Source organism: Cervus elaphus, chromosome 18, assembly GCF_910594005.1.
Source record: "Cervus elaphus chromosome 18, mCerEla1.1, whole genome shotgun sequence".
Lineage (NCBI taxonomy): Eukaryota > Metazoa > Chordata > Mammalia > Artiodactyla > Cervidae > Cervus > Cervus elaphus.
The window spans coordinates 100,196,064-100,213,599 of NC_057832.1; the positions used below are offsets into that span (position 1 = coordinate 100,196,064).

General features: G+C 38.8%; 1 protein-coding gene across 2 annotated transcripts in view; it reads left to right on the forward strand.

The window, feature by feature from the left end:
• The first annotated feature begins 4,305 nt into the window (after positions 1-4,305).
• Positions 4,306-17,536, forward strand: part of LOC122674717 (carboxypeptidase A4-like) — a 56,120-nt gene continuing 42,889 nt past the window's right edge. Inside the window, exons 1-3 of one of the 2 annotated variants that reach the window (XM_043873222.1) lie at positions 11,806-11,957; positions 16,402-16,476; positions 16,749-17,048. Coding sequence is in view for 1 of the 2 variants with exons in the window: in XM_043873221.1 (XP_043729156.1) it covers positions 4,505-4,539 (35 nt within the window). In the remaining variant the exon portion in view is untranslated. Of the gene's footprint in view, positions 4,540-11,805; positions 11,958-16,401; positions 16,477-16,748; positions 17,049-17,536 lie in introns of those variants that run through there. The other variant, XM_043873221.1, reaches the window with a different exon arrangement.

The window sequence follows — 17,536 nt, forward strand, 5'->3', positions numbered from 1 at the left end:
GTGCCTAACATCATTCTTAATAAGAAGTAACATGCCATGAGGGCACTTTTCTAAAGACAGCTATCATCTTACTCTTTCTCAATTACAGCTTCCCCAGGGATAGGTTGATAAAGAGGTGTTTGGTCTAAAGTGGTGTTTTCCTAGAACTGAGTGGAAATACCTTGGATGACTGGACAGCCCAGAGTGTTGGAGCAATGACTCAGGGTCCAAGAATGCCTGCTCCACCCTGGTCACTCCTGGGTCTTTGTGTAAGTCATTTCCCCACTTGGGGCCTAATTTCCTCATCTGCAAAGCAATGGGACTTCAGTGATCTTTTTCCATCTGGAAATTTTCTCAGTGATTCTCGAAAACAGATTTATTGCAACTGATGGATAGGTTCATGATGTGGATTGTGGTGAAGGTTTCATATGTCAAAGCTTTTCAAATGGCATATTTTTAAATACATGCAGCTTAATGTATATCACATATATGTCAATACAGCTATCTAAAAAAACTTTATCCAACTTTTAGAATGATGAGGCAATAGAAAAGATAATACTCTATTCTGATAAACTTCTGTTTATGATGTTAGTGAGAGAGAGAAACAGCAGTGATTTCTGGAGTTTTCCCTACAGCTTTCTACTATGGCTTGTGATTTCTCCTCCCCCAGCTTCTATTTTTTAAAATTACAATTTTCATCTATTCCAGGAAATGTTCATTTTCTTCATCTCAGGCATCATCCTTGAGTCCTTGCTCTTTTTTGGAATGCCTGAGGTTTTGGAGTGAGGGGGTCCAAGCTTCAGTTGGACTTTACTGTGTCTCTAGGCTCATCCCCATCATCTTTTTCAGGAAAAGAAGAGAGCTATCATGTCCCTAACTCTTATAGTGAACTCAAGTCATTGGGTAGTACCTCTCAGCAAAAATTCCTCTTTGAAAGTACACTTTAAGGGAGACAAAATATATTCTTACAGTGGAACTTCATACTGTGACAGCTGGGTGAGGAAATACTCAGAGGCTGTTGTGGAGGTGGGCTCTGCCCCTCCTTTCCCACTCACTGCTAAGTATTCTTTTCTTGACTTCTTCTATGCTCAATCAGGCACAAGTCACTCACCAGGGACTCACGATCCTTCCACCGAAATACCTCTTTGAGCCCATCTTCCACATTCCCTCTGGCACCACCCAGTCCATATGCATCATTTAAAAATCTAGATTTCTCCAGGAAGCTCCTTGCTTGACTCCCTGCTTAAAACTTCTCTGCCCTGCAACCATGCTGCAGGATTCATCATTCTCAAGACTGCAGTCAGCTCAAAAACCTTCCAAGGCTCTCCATCTGCCCCTTTCATCAACTATAAATTCTTCTGCTTGCACTGTGAGACCCTCTACCACCTAGCCCTTGTCTTCTCATATTCTACCTTCACCACCATGCCCAGGGTGAAATCTGCCTGAGTGGGTCAAATTTCCTCTCAAATCTGTTGTATACCATTTTCTCCCAGTTCTCTACCTTTTACATGTTTCCCAACCACCAGAAATCTGCCTGCCTTAAGATTCAGCTAAGGCCCCATCTTTTCCAAGAAGCTTTTACTGATTCTGCAAGTACATTAATTTCAATTCATATGATTACTGTTTACTTGGTAGGTTCTGCGGACGTGAGGATGAATTATGGCTTCTACCTCTTGGTTTCTTTCTTCTCCCCAATACCCAAAAGAATGAAAAAACAGAAACACTGTATATATACCTGTTGGTCTTCTTTACAGACCGGGACCTGGTGGACCAGAGTTGATGAAAAGAAAGAGAGAAAAAGAGGGAGAAAGCAGTATCTCTCAGGTTACGTGGAAAACCAATAAAGCCCATACACAGGACTTGTACCGCTCACAAAGGCACAGGGCATCCTCTCAAGGAGGTCTTGAGCCCAGGCGAGAAAGTGAGCTCGGTAGGTTTCCATGTTCCGACGAGAATGAAGACAGAAAGAAGGACGCAGGGGACCCAAGTCTCCAATGGAGCAAGGGTATTTTATTAGCAGAAATTCAGGTTTATATATCTTTAGTAAAATGATTACTCAGCTATTACAAAGAAAGAAATTCCATCAGTTGCAACAAAATGGATAGTCTAATATATACAAGGTTGTTGACGCTGAAAAGAGTCACTGAAGGGAGTTACTGAAAGGAATCCAAGCAAGCACCCTTTCCCATGATCTCAGTCCTGAGAACTGTGTGCAGCTCTACTCATTCCCAGAATAGGAACTGATAAGGAACAGATAATCCTTGAGAAATGGCACACAAAGGAAGAAAAGTGCAACATATTGGAGTCCTTAAAGTTGAACGTCCCCTGACAATTCCCCCCTTTTTATTTTTTCATAATTGGGGGTGACTGTAGATACTTTAGTAGAAAAGGTCCTGACCAAATGAGTTTGTTTAATTTGAACAATTTTAGTTGAAAGGCATCGGTATAATATGCATAAAACCATTAGGACAATTATTAGCATTACAATTTTAGATCCAATACTATGTATAATGTTTTGCAACCATCTTCGAGGGTCTAGCCCAGATAATTGATCAGCTAGCTGTTCAGCTAAGGTTTCCAGATTGTTGGAAGAGGGTAGACTCTTAGAGAAGGCTTCAAAGATTTCTTTTTGTAATAATTGTACATTTAAGGAAGCATTATCATGTAAATCTTGTAAATGAAATTTGATTTGTTTCCAATTGTAGGCACTATAGTTGAACCAAATAGGGGTAATATAAAATTGTGTAGAATTTCAATCACATTTTAGTATAGCTTGTTTTTGTAAATCTATTAATTGATCTCCGACCCATTGGAGGGCTATTTTTATTTTCTGTATTTCATCTTGAACTTCTTCATTTATCTGAGCCTGAGTGGTCCACATAGTATGAGCATATTTAGTCCAATTTTGGATAAAATTGTGTGTTTGAATTGAGGTTTGTAAAGCGATGCTGGCAACAGCAGCAGTAGTGCAAATGGCTGTTAATCCCAAAATGTCAAGAATTAGCCATCCAATGAATTGTTTAGATCATTGGAATAATTTAGTAAGTAACCGGGAAGCAAGTCCAGTCATGGGACCTTCCTCCCAGTGCCATTGGAGATCTACTGGCAACCATAGGTTACGTCGAGATCAAAGAATCAGAGGGGATTCATTTTTTATAGACATGGAGGAGTTAAGACAAGTATATAGTTTGCAATTTATATAAGTTACAGAACGTAAAGTCTTATTAAATTGCAAGTTCCCTATAGCTACAACAAAAGGAAGGGGAAACCAAGCTGGTATGAAATATAAATGATTATAATGAAAGGAATAATGACTAGAACCATGACTAGTGCCTGTGAAATATCCAGTCCAAGTTACGAGTTCTTCAGTGTTCGTGGCAAATTTCCAAATGTCGCATTGTTCAGGTCCAATCCGTTTATTGAGGACAATTCGAGGGTGAGAAGGTACTATCCCATTGCTGCCACTAAGAAGTCCTTTATCATGGTAATGTTTCGTTGTAGTATTGGTAGTCTTTCATGTTACTTGAGTAGTATAATCATATACAGTATGGTTAATATCATCTGAACCATCAGATAACCATATACCATGAGGTTCCCAATCGACAATGGTGTAATTGGCCAGAAACATTAATTTTCCTGATTTGGTTTGACATCTGTCTTAATGAACAGGAGTACATTTAAAGTTTTTATAAGTAAACCCTTTACATAATGTTTTTTGTCCTTTTCCTAGAGTTTCAGTAGTGTTGACGTGGTTTTCTTAAAAAGAAAGGGCAGTAAATAATCCAAACAATGTCTGATAGTCCTTTTTTAGAGGCAGGACGAAAGTCCAAGTTTGTCAGCTAACGTTTATGCATAATTCTGTTGGGCCCATGCATAAAGGAAGGATTTCATAACCTAGAGAAATATTAATTAGTCTCCCTTCTTCCCTCTCTCCTTCTTCAGGGTATGTGGGCCCCTCCAGGCTCTAAGGAGGAGGCATATGTACTGAGTCACTAGTGGATATGATTGGTCTTATGTCTGTCCATATTATAACCTGCAATAAAAGGGGGGTTAGGTATATAAGCCTAATAAGTGTAATTAATCAAGTCAGCCTGAGCAGGGGGAAGCAAAAGCAAGCAAAGAAAGCATAGTGACAAAAATGTTTTCTGGATTCCGAGGCATTCCCTGTTGAGAAACCAGATTTTCAGCTTGATTAGTAAGGGTTTTTATGTGTCCCTAAGTAGGGAGATCATGAGGTAGATGACACAGAGTGCGGCATTTTTTGGAAATCTCTAAAGCCGCCATGGCTTGTACTGGAACCTCCTCTTCCCAGGGATTTCGCCTTTTCCTCTCCATCTTGAATGTCAGTGGTTCCCCGGCGGTGGATCTTCCGAAGAAAGCGCCAACTGACTTCCTTGGATCCATCTGGAGAAATATAAGCATACCTCTTTCTCTGTAATATTAATTTTCCAGATTTTCATTGTTTAGTTAACCCGTCTTGATACCAAATGGGCAGAGGAAGGGAGGTATCCTTCAATGCCTCAAAATGTTTTTCTGCTTTTGTCAAAATATCTCCTTGAGGTAAGTTAAAAAAATTTAAAACAAATAAAGCTGTATTAACAATAGTTACAGGTTTAGAGGATAGCTTATGTTGGAATCTAGTAAAGTCTGTTTTAGATAAGGAAGATAGTAGTGTTCCTGTGTATTTTCCCTTTTCTAATTTTTTTATTTGTAGTTTCAGTGTGTGATGTGTTCATTTGACTATATCTTGTGTTTGTGGATCATAAGGAATACCTGAAAAAAAAAATAAGGAATACCTGTAACATGTTTAATAGAAAATGATCATAAAAATTGTTTGAAGTGTTTAGAAATATAGGCAGGGCCATTGTCTGTTTTTGTAGAACTAGGAGTTTTCATTATAGCAAAGCAAGTTAATAGATGAGTTATAAAGTTTTGTGTAGCTTCACCTTGAAGAGGTATGGCCCAGATAAAAGAAGAGTTTGTGTTGATACAGACATGTAAGAAAGAAGATGGAGAGAATTCAGGGCAAAGAGTCACATTCATTTGTCATAATTTATTGGGTTGTAATCTTCGAAGATTGATGTCTTCTGTAATGGGTCGAAGATGTAAGGGTTTACAAGTAGAGCAATTATTAATGAATTTTTTAGTTTGGTGGTATGGAATTTTTTATATTTGGTGTAAGGAGCCAGCAATATTATGTAGTAAAGCATGTTGTTTTTTGGGAGTAGCAAAATAAACAAATTTATTAGCTGTTCATTACCATGAGTCATAGGGCCGGGAAGGCAGGAATGTGTTTGAATACGAGTAATATAAATGGGAGAAGTGTGTTTTTTAATATAAAAACTGAATATAAGGAATCAGAGACTATATTAATGTGGTAAGGAAGTAAGTAAATAACTTGAATGAGAGCATATAATTTGTTTTGTTGAGTAGAATGAAATTTAGTATAAAAAATTTTATATTTTTTAAGAGACCAGAATGAGGCTTTGGCATTTTTGGTCCCATCTATGTAGAAAACATCAACTTGAGGCATAGGTTGTGAGCTGACAATGTGGGAGATAATAAATTTAGTATTTTTAAAGAAATTTTAGAGCTTGTTAGAAGGATAATGAAATGAAATTTTTCCAAAATATTTTAGAAAGGCTATTTGGAAATCAGTAGATGTTTGTAATGTGTTTTTGAATTGAGATTTATTAATAGGTATAACAATTTTATGAGGATTGGAGCCAATTAATGTCTTAGTTTTATTTTTTTCATTGATAACAATTAAAGCGATTAAATCAAGATAGAGTGTAAGTGATTTTGTCCTTCTAAAATGGGTATACCCATCTATAGATCCATTTTATTGGGTGTTTTAGTTGGGCAAGAAGTCCTGTGGGGGAATGAAGAGAGGGGAGTATAAATGATTTTAGAGGTAAATCAAGTCTAATATGTGTAAGAAATTGTTTTTGCAATTTATTTTGTATTAAATAGAGTTTTTCTTGTGTCTCTCATGAAAGTGAACGAGGGTTGTTTAAATTGGGATTTCTTTTTAAAGTATTAAATAAATTAGTCAGTTGATAATTAGCAATGTCTAAAGAAGATCTAATCTAATTTATATTATCTAAAAGTTTTTGAAAATTATTTAAGGTTGATAATTTATCAGTATGAATCTGTGTTAGTTGAGGAGTAATGTGTTGTCTATTAATAACAAATCTTAAGTAATGGTAAGGTATAGAGGTTTAGATTTCTTTAGGGGCAATAATTAATCCAGAGTTTTTCAAGCATTGTTAGGTTATATTAAACATGTGTTGAGTTTCTAAAACAGATGGAGCTGAAAATAATATATTATCTATATAATGAATAACAAGAAAGTTAGGAAATTGTTTTTTTATAGGTTTCAGGACTTTGGTTACATAATATTGACATATGGTAGGAGAATTCATCATTTTATGAGGTAATATAGTCCATTGGTATCATTTATGGGGCCTGGTGTAATTAGGATAAGGAAGAGAGAAAGCAAATTTCTCTCCGTCTAGAGGGTGTAAAGGTATAGTAAAAAAGCAATCATGTAAATCTATAATAATAATATGTCAGTTTTGAGGAATAGTAGTAGGTGATGGGATTTCTGGTTGTAATGCATCCATAGGTTTTATAGATGCATTAATTTTTTTAAGGTCTGTTAAGAGATGTTAATTGTCAGATTTTTTTATAACAAAAATGGGAGAGTTTTAAGGGGAATAAGATTTTTTAATATGTTTTAATTTTAACTGTGTATCTATAAGTTTTTTAGTAGCCTGTAATATTTCTTTTTTAAGGGGCCATTGTTCTGTCCAAATAGGTTCATCATAATTTTAAGTTATTTTAATAATTGTTTTCTTTGTTAAATGAGCAGTGGCCCCTAGGAAAAATGTGGAATGTATATTTGAGTTTGTCATAGTGTAAGTAAATATCTTTTTATTAGATTAAGGGGTGTATCTATCATATAAGGTTGTAATGTTGTAGGCAGGCCTTCTGGTCTTTCACAACGATAAATTTGAATATTTCGATAAACTTTTTGTATTTTGGTTTGAGAAACACCTGTAATTTGGCAGGAAATTTTTTGTATAGGCCAAGATTTGGGCCATAAGTTTTTGGAAATAATAGTGATGTCAGATCCAGTATCAAGGAGACCAGAAAATTATTTACCATTAATTTTGATATTTATATTTGGTCAGGCATATATAGATACCAATGATGTCCACAAGGATTATTTTTGATCTGTATTTTTTGATCCATCTGTCTGTATATCATGAGAGGAGTTAATAGAAATATAAGGTAAAAGAAGTAATTGGACAATTTTGTCTCTTTTCTTGAATTGTCATAGTATCTGAGATGGCATGATAATTTGAATTTATCCCTTATAATCTGAATCAATTATTTCAGGATGAACAGTAATTTTCTTAGAAGTCAAGCTAGATTGGCCAAGTAAAAGGCCGAAGGTTTGTGGAGGTAGGGGTCCAAAAAGTCTAGTAGGTATTCTAGAAGGGATTGTTTGAGGGAAAAGATGGAGTTTGCCCCTGTTTTTTGTTGAAGGAGACCTGGGGAGTCCCCTGTTTGAAGTTTTTCAGAATAAGTTTTTCCTCAATATCATATTTAGATTTACAATCTTTGGCCCAATGTATCTCCTTATGGCAGCAAGGGTAGATTTTTGGAAATTTTTTATTAGTTTTAATTTTTATTAATTTTAATTTTTTTTGCATGCTTTTTAGGGCAAATCTTTTTTTAAATGGGTCTTATTCCATATGTAAAATATCCTTCATTTTCCTTTTCTAAACGTAGCAGCCATTGCTTTAGCTAACATTTGTATTTTTTGTGTCTTAGACCCTAGATTTTCAGATAATCAATAACAGTCTTGGTCTCACATATTGGAGTGATAGCCCTTTGACATTTTTGATTTGCATTCTCATATGCAAGCAGTTTTCCTGATGGTATTCTGGTTTCTTCTCCAAATACACTATGGGAAATAGCAGTTTCTAGTCTAGCTAGAAAATCAGCATAGGCTTTATTAGGCCCTCCTAATATCTTAGTGTAGCTATCTTTAGGTTCTCCTTGAGGAGTAATTCGATCCCAGGCTTCAAGGGCAACTTCTTTTAATTGTTTGATGAGCTCCCAAGATGATAGCTTACGGTGAATGATTTTGTCAGATTAGTGGTCTCTGAAGGAGAGTTAATTTTGGGACCAAAGATAGGTTTCAGTCATTGAGAGCTTTGTGTAAAGTGACAGATCAGAGAAAGCTTCTGATATAGATATCAGAAGGGGGTAGAAAGAGTATTTGTCTCAGTAGTTTAAGTGGGACCTTATATATTTCTCAACTAGTTGTTGAGAATAGGTAAAAGGAATACCTCAATGTTGTAAGAGTTCTATTAGAACTCTTATTAGAGTTCTTGCCCTTTCCCAAGACATATATCTGGAGATAACTTTGGCACAAGATTAGCCAGGGAGAACAGGTTCCAGATAACATCTCTGGGCAAGATTTGTTACAATTATAACCATTAACATAGAGCCTAAGAAAAGCATTTTCATGAGTAAGACATTGTGCTGTGTAATCATTAGTTCTGGACCTAAAGAAAGGTAGGTTCTCTGGCCAGATACATTGTTGCACAAGTCTTAAGGAAAACATGAGTGAGAATGTTTGCTTCCTCTTTATAGGGCCTTGGACTGTCTCTTTAAGCCTTAACTCTTTCATTTCCTCCTGCTTTTAGGAGAATATGGTTGTCAGGGAAAGGGGTGGAGAAATCATTCCGTAACTTTTTCCTGTTGGAAAGGGGTGTAGACCCTAAATTGTTGAGGCAATATATTTTCTTTATCCTCATATTGAGGATCTTTGATCCAGGGGCCCCAAGTAATAGTTGGAAGAGCCTGTGGTAATCATAGGAGCTTGAATAATCATTTGTAACTTAAATGCTTCAAACCTTTTAGATATAAAATCCATTATATAGTTACAGATATAAAAAGCAAACAGCAAGAATAAGATGACTACAATTATTACAATCAAAATAGTTTTTCACCATTTGGAGATAGGCCTCTATTTGCTGACATGAAACCAAAAGTCTTTGAACTTTAAATAAATGATGAAGTAAAGCAGAAAAATGGTGGGGCTTTCCAGCCGTTTGTCCCATAACCCCACACTTACCTGACCTCAGTAGGTCCCAGTCACTCCATCCTGAATACCGTGAATTCCAAGTCCCTGTTCAGGTGCTACTTGTTGGTCTTTACAGACCAGGACCTGGTGGACCAGAGTCAATGAAAAGAAAGAGAGAAAAAGAGAGAGAGAGAGCAGTATATCTCGGGTTACGTGGAAAACCAATAAAGCCCATACACAGGACTTGTACCGCTCACAAAGGCACAGGGCGTCCTCTCAAGGAGGTCTTGAAAGCCTGGGCAAGAAAGTGAGCTCAGTAGGTTTCCACGTTCTGACGAAAATGAAGACAGAAAGAAGGACGCAGGGGACCCAGGTCTCCAATGGAGCAAGGGTATTTTATTAGCAGAAATGTGGGTTTATATATCTTTAATAAAATGATTACTCAGCTATTACAAAGAAAGAAATTCCATCAGTTGCAACAAAATGGATAGTCTAATATATACAAGGTTGTTGACGCTGAAAAGAGTCACTGAAGGGAGTTACTGAAAGGAATCCAAGCAGATACCCTTTCCCATGATCTCAGTCCTGAGAACTGCTTGCAGCTCTACTCTTCCCAGAATAGGAACTGATAAGGAACAGATAATCCTTGAGAAATGGCACACAAAGGAAGAAAAGTGCAACATATTGGAGTCCTTAAAGTTGAACATCCCCTGACATATACTTTTCCCCTTAAAGTTGGTACTTGAGAATTCAAGTTCAGTTCAGTTCAGTCACTCAGTCGTGTCCAACTCTTTGCGACCGCATGAACCACAGCACGCCAGGCCTCTCTGTCCATCACCAACTCCTGGAGTCCACCAAATCCATCTAGTCAATGATGCCATCTAACCATCTCATCCTCTGTAGTCCCCTTCTCTTCCTGCCCTCAGTCTTTCCCAGCATCAAGGTCCTTTCCAATGAGTCAGCTCTTCACATCAGGTGGCCAAAGTATTGGAGTTTCAGCTTCAGCATCAGTCCTTCCAATGAACACCCAGGACTGATCTCCTTTAGGATGGACTGGTTGGATCTCCTTGCAGTCCAAGGGACTCTCAAGAGTCTTCTCTAACACCACAGTTCAAAAGCATCAATTCTTCTGCCCTCAGCTTTCTTTATAGTCCAACTCTCACATCCATACATGACCACTGGAAAAACCATAGCCTTGACAAACCCAGGGATTTAGAATGTGTGCAGATAAAGAATTCATCACATGGAGGACAGATGAAAATTTCCTTGTGTCTGTTGGTTGACACTTGCTAGGCTAATATAATGTATGTGAATGACTAAAACATAATAAAATATGATCCCTAAAAATAGAAAGGTGTATTTTCTCTGTTTGCAATGAAGAGCAAAGTCAGATTAATGTAGATGTATGTTTATAGACAAGGAAAGATAACCTTTGTTTAAAAAAGCCTTTGTTTAAAAATCAGAATATATGGGACTTCCTGGTGGTCCAGTGATTAAGAATCTGCCTTGCAATGCAGGGGACATGGGTTCAATCCCTGGTTGGGGAACCAAGATCTTACATGCCCTGGAACAACTAAGCAGACTCCCACCACAACTAGCAAGTCCTTGCCCTGCAACGAAAGATCCTGCATGACGCAAGGAAGATACTGCATGACACAATGCAGCTAAGACTCAACATAGTCAAAAAGAAAAAAAAAATCAGAATACATGTGATGGTATAATCTTTGTTAGAAAAAGCTCTAAAATGTGGAAAGAAGTTTGGAGAGATACACACCAAATGGTTTTCTTTGGGTGGAGGAATTTTTGTTGTTGTTCAGTCACTGAATCTGTGACCCCTAAGTCTTTGTGACCCCAGGAACTGCAGCACACCAGGCTCCCCTGTCCTTTACTATCTCCTTGAGTTTGCTCAAACTCATGTCCATTGAGTCAGTGATGCCATCCAACCATCTTATCCTCTGTCGTTCCCTTTTTCTCTTGGCCTCAATCTTTCCCAGCATCAAGGTCTTTTCCAATGAGTTGGCTGAGTCAGGTGGCCAAAGTATTGGAGCTTCAGCTCCAGCAAAGTAGGAAGTCAAGGGTGGAGGAATTACTGGTGACTAAGTAAAACACTTTCTTTTAATCCAAACTTTCTGTAACAAGCAATTTCACTGTCATAATTAGAAAGACATTTTCATTTTAGGTAAAAGCACAGAAACACGGACATCAATTTGGTACAAATGCAGATGGATCACTTTAGAAACAGTTCAGAATTGAATATTAAATGGCCTTCTGTTTTGTTTTAATATAGAGTGAGGACTGGAGTGGGCCATATCTACAGGGAGATTCAGCAGATGTGGACTAAGTGATTGCAGTGTTTTAGGGTAAACATTATAAAAATAAACAAATGAGCCAATTAATGGAATGTGATAGAAGGGATGCCTGAATAATTACTATAAATGCTGTGCCCTTTTTTTGTCAGAGACCCAGAAAGGACTTTATCCTCTAGGTCTATTAATCTGGCTTCTATTACTGGTCATAGTTAGTGGCACTTTATGTTCTAAATCATGAATGCGTGATTTGTCCTTGATATGCTCTAGCAATTTTTCCCTCAAAGTTTGTTATCTCATTGTAGGAATGTAAAATGTATGGATTGGTGATATCACACAGGTGGGTGACTGCAACCTTGAGAATCTGACCTGCAGATAGGAATTTTACCATTTAGGAACTTCACTTGAGTTCTTAGACTGCCAACAGATCAGCCTTAGCTGTGGTCTGTATAAATAAAGTTCAGGAGTGACACTTAATTCTGGACTCTTGGAAGATCTTTAACTATGAGATCGATCCTGTTTTCTGGTGCCCTTTTAGGGCATGTCTACTGTCGAGAAACATCTGTAGGGTAAGTCATGCTTTCTGGTGCCTATTTGAATTTTATTTACCTGATTCACAGAGTATCACATTAAACTGTTGTAGAATAATGAATGTAAGTGTTTGGCATTTTTAGAGTTCTTTTAGATTTGGAGAGGGAGTAATGGAGATAATAAGAATGAGTGATTAAAAAGAAAGAGATAAATGAATTTAAGGGAAAAAAAAGTGAAAACAGAACACAGGTACCCTATTTCTCTTTGTTCTTAATCATTTTCCCCTCTGATGAATGTAAAGTAGTGATGACAGACATCAGTGAAAATAAAGCTGTTTGGTCATTTATCTCAGTGTCATCTCGGTAAGTGATGGGTTACTCTTGTCCTCCTTTCTACCTCTCTGAATTTTATCTTTCAAGTCAGCTCAAGTCCTCCTCATCTTCAGATTTAGTTTCTAGGCAGTGGGAGCTCATGAAGTGGGAAGACCAGGGCTTCAGACTTCAGTCCAAATACAACTCTCATGGCTTTGTATCCATTTTTGCTCCAAAGTACGTCACTTTCAAGATTCTATGAAGAGCTTTAGGCAGCATTTCTTGAAGAGTGTTTCAGAGAATTAACGAAATAGCCAAATAAATTTGACCCCAAAACACAGGTGGTCAAGTAAATTTGGGAATCAGAGGCTTAAACAAATTATAGAATTTCTAGGAACTTTAATTAAATTAGTGCACATTGTAAATCTATAAGAGGGGAGTCTAGGTTGCTGCAGCTATCCATTTCTCTTTGATCATCAAACTCTTCCCCACCTTTATTGTTATTTTTTTATGTTGAACAACTCAAAGGGCTATTATTCCTTAGGACATGCACCAGGAAATACTGGCCCAGCATATTATTTTCCCAGTGCCTTTTCATTTTAAAGGACACCCAGCAGTCTACAGATTAGCTAGAAGGAATGAGACTCAAATGGAAGAATTTTCAGACCATCTGTAGCCAGGAGGCAGGAGAGCTTTGAAGAGCTCACATTCTATCACTTAAGTATTCCCCTGGAGTTAATTGGAAATTGGGTGGTATTTGGTTTTAGAGAGTCTAGGTTCTGGTACCTTATCATGGCTCTTTGTACCTATCCCTTCCCCTCTGCACAAATGGGCAGGGCAGTAACTACAGAAAGAGTAGGGAAGTCAGCCTATTCAGAGAAAGGGAGAAAGGAAACACCTCTGTCACCAAGGAAGGGCTATAAGAATCTAGCTCTACTACTGAACTTTTTTTTAGAGGGTATATATTTGCTTGTTTTGCAACTTCTCTTTCCTGCCAGGATGTCCTTGATATCCTTCATTCCTCATTATATGTGTGTGTAGAGAGAGAGAGAAAGAGACACATACCATGTTTTATCCAGGTCTCAACTGTCCCTAGCAATACCCCAACTTTGGGCTGCATGAATGGGGTTTGGAGATGGAATTCTGATACATTTCAGTTAACAACAAAAGCACATTAGGTCTACTCAAACGTAAATTTGATTCTTTTTTGAGCACTTATAAGCACCAAATTAATCATTCTACCTTTTTGAAGGTAATTTCTGAAAAAACAGGGACAAGATGTACAAACCAATGCTTTATGAGCAGCAGATGTTATTTGGTAAATAATCATTAGCTAAAGAAAGGATAATTTTATTGGCAAACTTCCTGCTAGGTGTGGGTATAGCTCTTAATTACCATTTAAATACTATTTCCTTAGGGGAAGTAAAAGTCACTCTGTCAACTCCTCATTCTAAGGTTGTGGGTCAGTATACTATTTATTAGTTTCTTGATTGTCAAAGAGATTATTGACTACTGCATTAACCTCTTACATGTAGAGACTTATAGGAGCAGAAAGCAACAGGAAACAGTGTCCAGGTTTTGTTTTTAAGGTCATGTCTGTGGTTAATATTTTTTGGAGACCAAGTTCTTAAGATCATAACTAGAATAAAGAAAAAATAAAAAATCTGGTGGAACTGGAGAATGAAGAACATTTTCAGGTCTCTGTCCTGAGGGGACTTCTGCTCCCCAGAGTGAATAGTTCACAATTAGACATGATGATAGAGATCTCTTATTTTGGATTTGTATCTTGTTTTCCCTGATGAGAATTGTGGAGTGCTAACCCACGGAGCTGGGATCCAGAACAGCTGGGCTCTTGTCCCAACTATATGACATTGAGTCATCTACCTTCTCTGCATTTTCCCATTCAGTATGTAGTGGTGGTTTAGTCACCAAGTCGTGTCTAACTCTTGTGACCCCATGGACTGTAGCCCCCCAGGCTTCTCTGTCCCTAGGATTTTCCAGGCAAGAATACTGGACTGGGTTGTCATTTCCTTCTCCCAGGGATCTTCCTGACCTTGGGATTGAACCTGGGTCTCCTGCACTGCAGGCAGATTCTTTACCAACTGAGCTACAGACCCTGTGTTACAGATCTCGTTTGATATAATGAGGATAAATACACCATTCTTGTGTCTCACAGGTGTTTTATAAGAATAAAAAGAGAAATCAAATGTGAAAGTTATTTTGAAAAATTATTGCCACCTTCAATGCATTATTTCTTCTCTAAATAATTTATAGTGTTAATATTCTGTTATGAAATTAATTGGATCACTTGAATGTCAACTGTGAAAAAAAAACTGCCATAGTTTAAAATAATCTCTACCTTCTGCCAATTTTAATATCTAACCATATGGGGGGAATATAATACATATGCTGATGCTTGGATATTTAAAAACCCTTCTTGCAACCTCACAGTGATTTCACCATGATTCTGGTCTTGAAGGCTTGAGTTAAGATAGATATGAATTAATTTCCTGAAATCTATCCATGCCGAACTGTCCATTTCCCTGGAATGACCCAGTCATTGCCTGAACCTTTTAGCCATTTCAGCTTGTTTTCTGGAAATCACCCACCATCTTAGGAAAGACAACTTATGTCCAAATTCCCTTTGTCAGCATCCAGGCAGTCAAAGTTATTTTAGAGTCCCAGGGAACTGCTTATTCCATCACGACTGAAGATGTTCAAGTAATTACCCCACAGCCCACTCTTCCAGAGGCTTGCTGATCCGTATGAACTGAAGGTCCATCCTTTTTAATCTCTGGGAATCCTTTTCCACCGAACGGATGTGTGGGTGCCACTGGGGCCTTCTGAGCTCTGAGCCACCCCTGCAAAGTGGTAGGAAGTTTCTGTCCCTCTCTTTTTCACATTTGATACAAGTGGTGACGAATCCACCTGCAGTGCCAGAGACCTGCGTTCAATCCCTGGGTTGGGGAGAGATCTGGTTCCTGGAGGGGAACATGGCAACCCACTCCAGTATTCCTGTCTGGAGAATCCTCATGGACAGAGGAGCCTGGTGGGCTACAGTCCACGTGGTCTCAGAGTCAGACACGACTGAGCAACTAAGCACACAGTGCAAGTGGGATATTGTCATAAAAAGTGTAATAAAAAAGAGCGAAAAAGAGCCTCTGACATGGAAAACAGAGTGCAATCGGAAGACTGTGACTCAAAGTAGGTAAAAGTAAGATGTTATTCATTTAGTTTTATTTATTTTTGGCTGTGCTGGGTCTTTATTGCTGCACATGGGATTTCTCTAGTTGCAGCAAGTGGGGTGCAGCAATTCTAGTTGCGATGTGCGGGCTTCTCATTGCAGTGGCTTCTCTAGTTGCAGAGGATTAGCTCTATGGCGAGTGGGTTTCAGTAATTGTGGCACACAGGGATCAAACCAGTGTCCCCTGCACTGGCAAGCAGATTCTTAACCAGTGGACCATCAGGGAGGTCCTCATTTAGTTTTTTTGTGTTTTTTAAAAAAATAATTTAATTAATTTATTTTTGGCTGTGCTGGGTCTTCATTGGTGCACACGGGCTTTCTCTAGTTGTGGTGAGCGGGGGAGGGGGGTTATTTTCTAGTTGTAGTACTCGGGCTTCTCATTGCTGTGGCTTCTCTCGTTGTAGACAGGAGCTCTAGAGCATTCTGGCTTCCGTAGTTGTGGCAGGTGGGCTCAGCAATTGTGTCTCCTGGGCTCTAGAGCACAGGCTCAACAGTTGTGTCACACTGGGCTTAGCTGCTCCACAGGATATGAAATCTTCCCAGCTCAGGGATGGAACCTGTGTCTCTTGCGTTGGCAGGTGGATTCTTTACTACTGAGCCACCAGGGAAGCCCCCTCATTTAGTTTTTAATTTGAGATTATCTCAGACTCTGGGTTCCCGGAAAGGGAGAATAAGCCATAAGACAATCACAGGGCTGACTGTCATCCTATATTTACAGCATCTGTCTGGCCACAAGACCCATTAATGTCACATCCCATTTTAGGGTGCTGCCAGAATATGGGAAAGACGTGACCCCAATGCCTAGAGGACAGAAATAATGCTTTGGACTGGGTGTCACCATTTACTTCACAATTGTAGATTCAAATGCATTGCTATAAACCACTCATATGTGTGACTGTGATCTTATCTTATGTTCTATTTGACAAGCAAAATGAAGAAATGTTACTTAGAGAAAAGAATGGAATGGTAACTTCAACTTTGAAACATCTTACATTGGAAAAGGTAGGTGCATGAACATCAGAGAAATGGGCCATGCTCTCCTCTGATAACAAGCCCTGTACTTCCACTTCGTGATTTACTGGAAATTATACTCATATTATTTTCTGACTTCTCCAAGCTTCTCTGAGATTTGACAGCCAGTATCAGTGTCAGTGCCTTAATCAGGCCCTGAAGCCCACCTGCCCATCCCAGCAGCCACTGCCTTATTTAGAAGCATCCAGGAGCAGCTTAAGTTAGCACAAAACAGCCTCTCATGCTTATCCTCTCCCCTCAAGGCTCCGTTGCTGAACTCTGACCTTGCTACCCACAACCCATTGGAGAGCTGTGCTTCATGGCTGCCACCGATGATAAAAAGCAGGGACACCTGGATACTCTTACAGCCACCGTGGAGTCTCCCAACCTGCCAAATGCTCCTAGACCTGATAGCAGCCAAGTCTTGTGCCATCTCTCCTGTTTTGTTGGTATGAAGAAACCCCCCTTCATCTGGATCACCTGGACAGTGCTGCACTTGCCTCTGTGACACAGAACTTTTCTTGGGGGGCGGGGGCGGCAGGGGATCTGCACTGATTTGCGATGTAGGTTGGGGGAGGGGATGAAGAGATGGGGGGTTGGGGCGTTAAGGGGAGTGCTGGGGGAGCAGGAAAGAGCCAGGGAGGAGATATGTGGTAGGAAATGATTCCCCAAATCTGCAATTCTAAAATACAAAGAATTCTGAAAACCTTTTTTCCTCCCAAATTTATTTGGTGCAAACCCTGACCTGACCTAAACTCATTTAGGGGCAAAAACCTGACCTGAACGGACTTGCCACTCATTTGTTTCACTGCCAGAAATATTAACGTGTTTGAGTATGAAGCACTGCACATGTGTAAAATACACCTTCCTACTTTTCTAAAATTGCATCCCCGTCCCCAAATTCTTAATTTGAAACCTAAGAGTTTTCAGAGTAGGAACTGTGGACCAGTACAGAGAGTGAAGGAGAAAAAGAACGGAGTGATGGAAACACGATGTGCTCTCTTCTCGGCCCGGCCTCACAAACTGGTGTCTGTGTCCTGCGGAGAGCAAA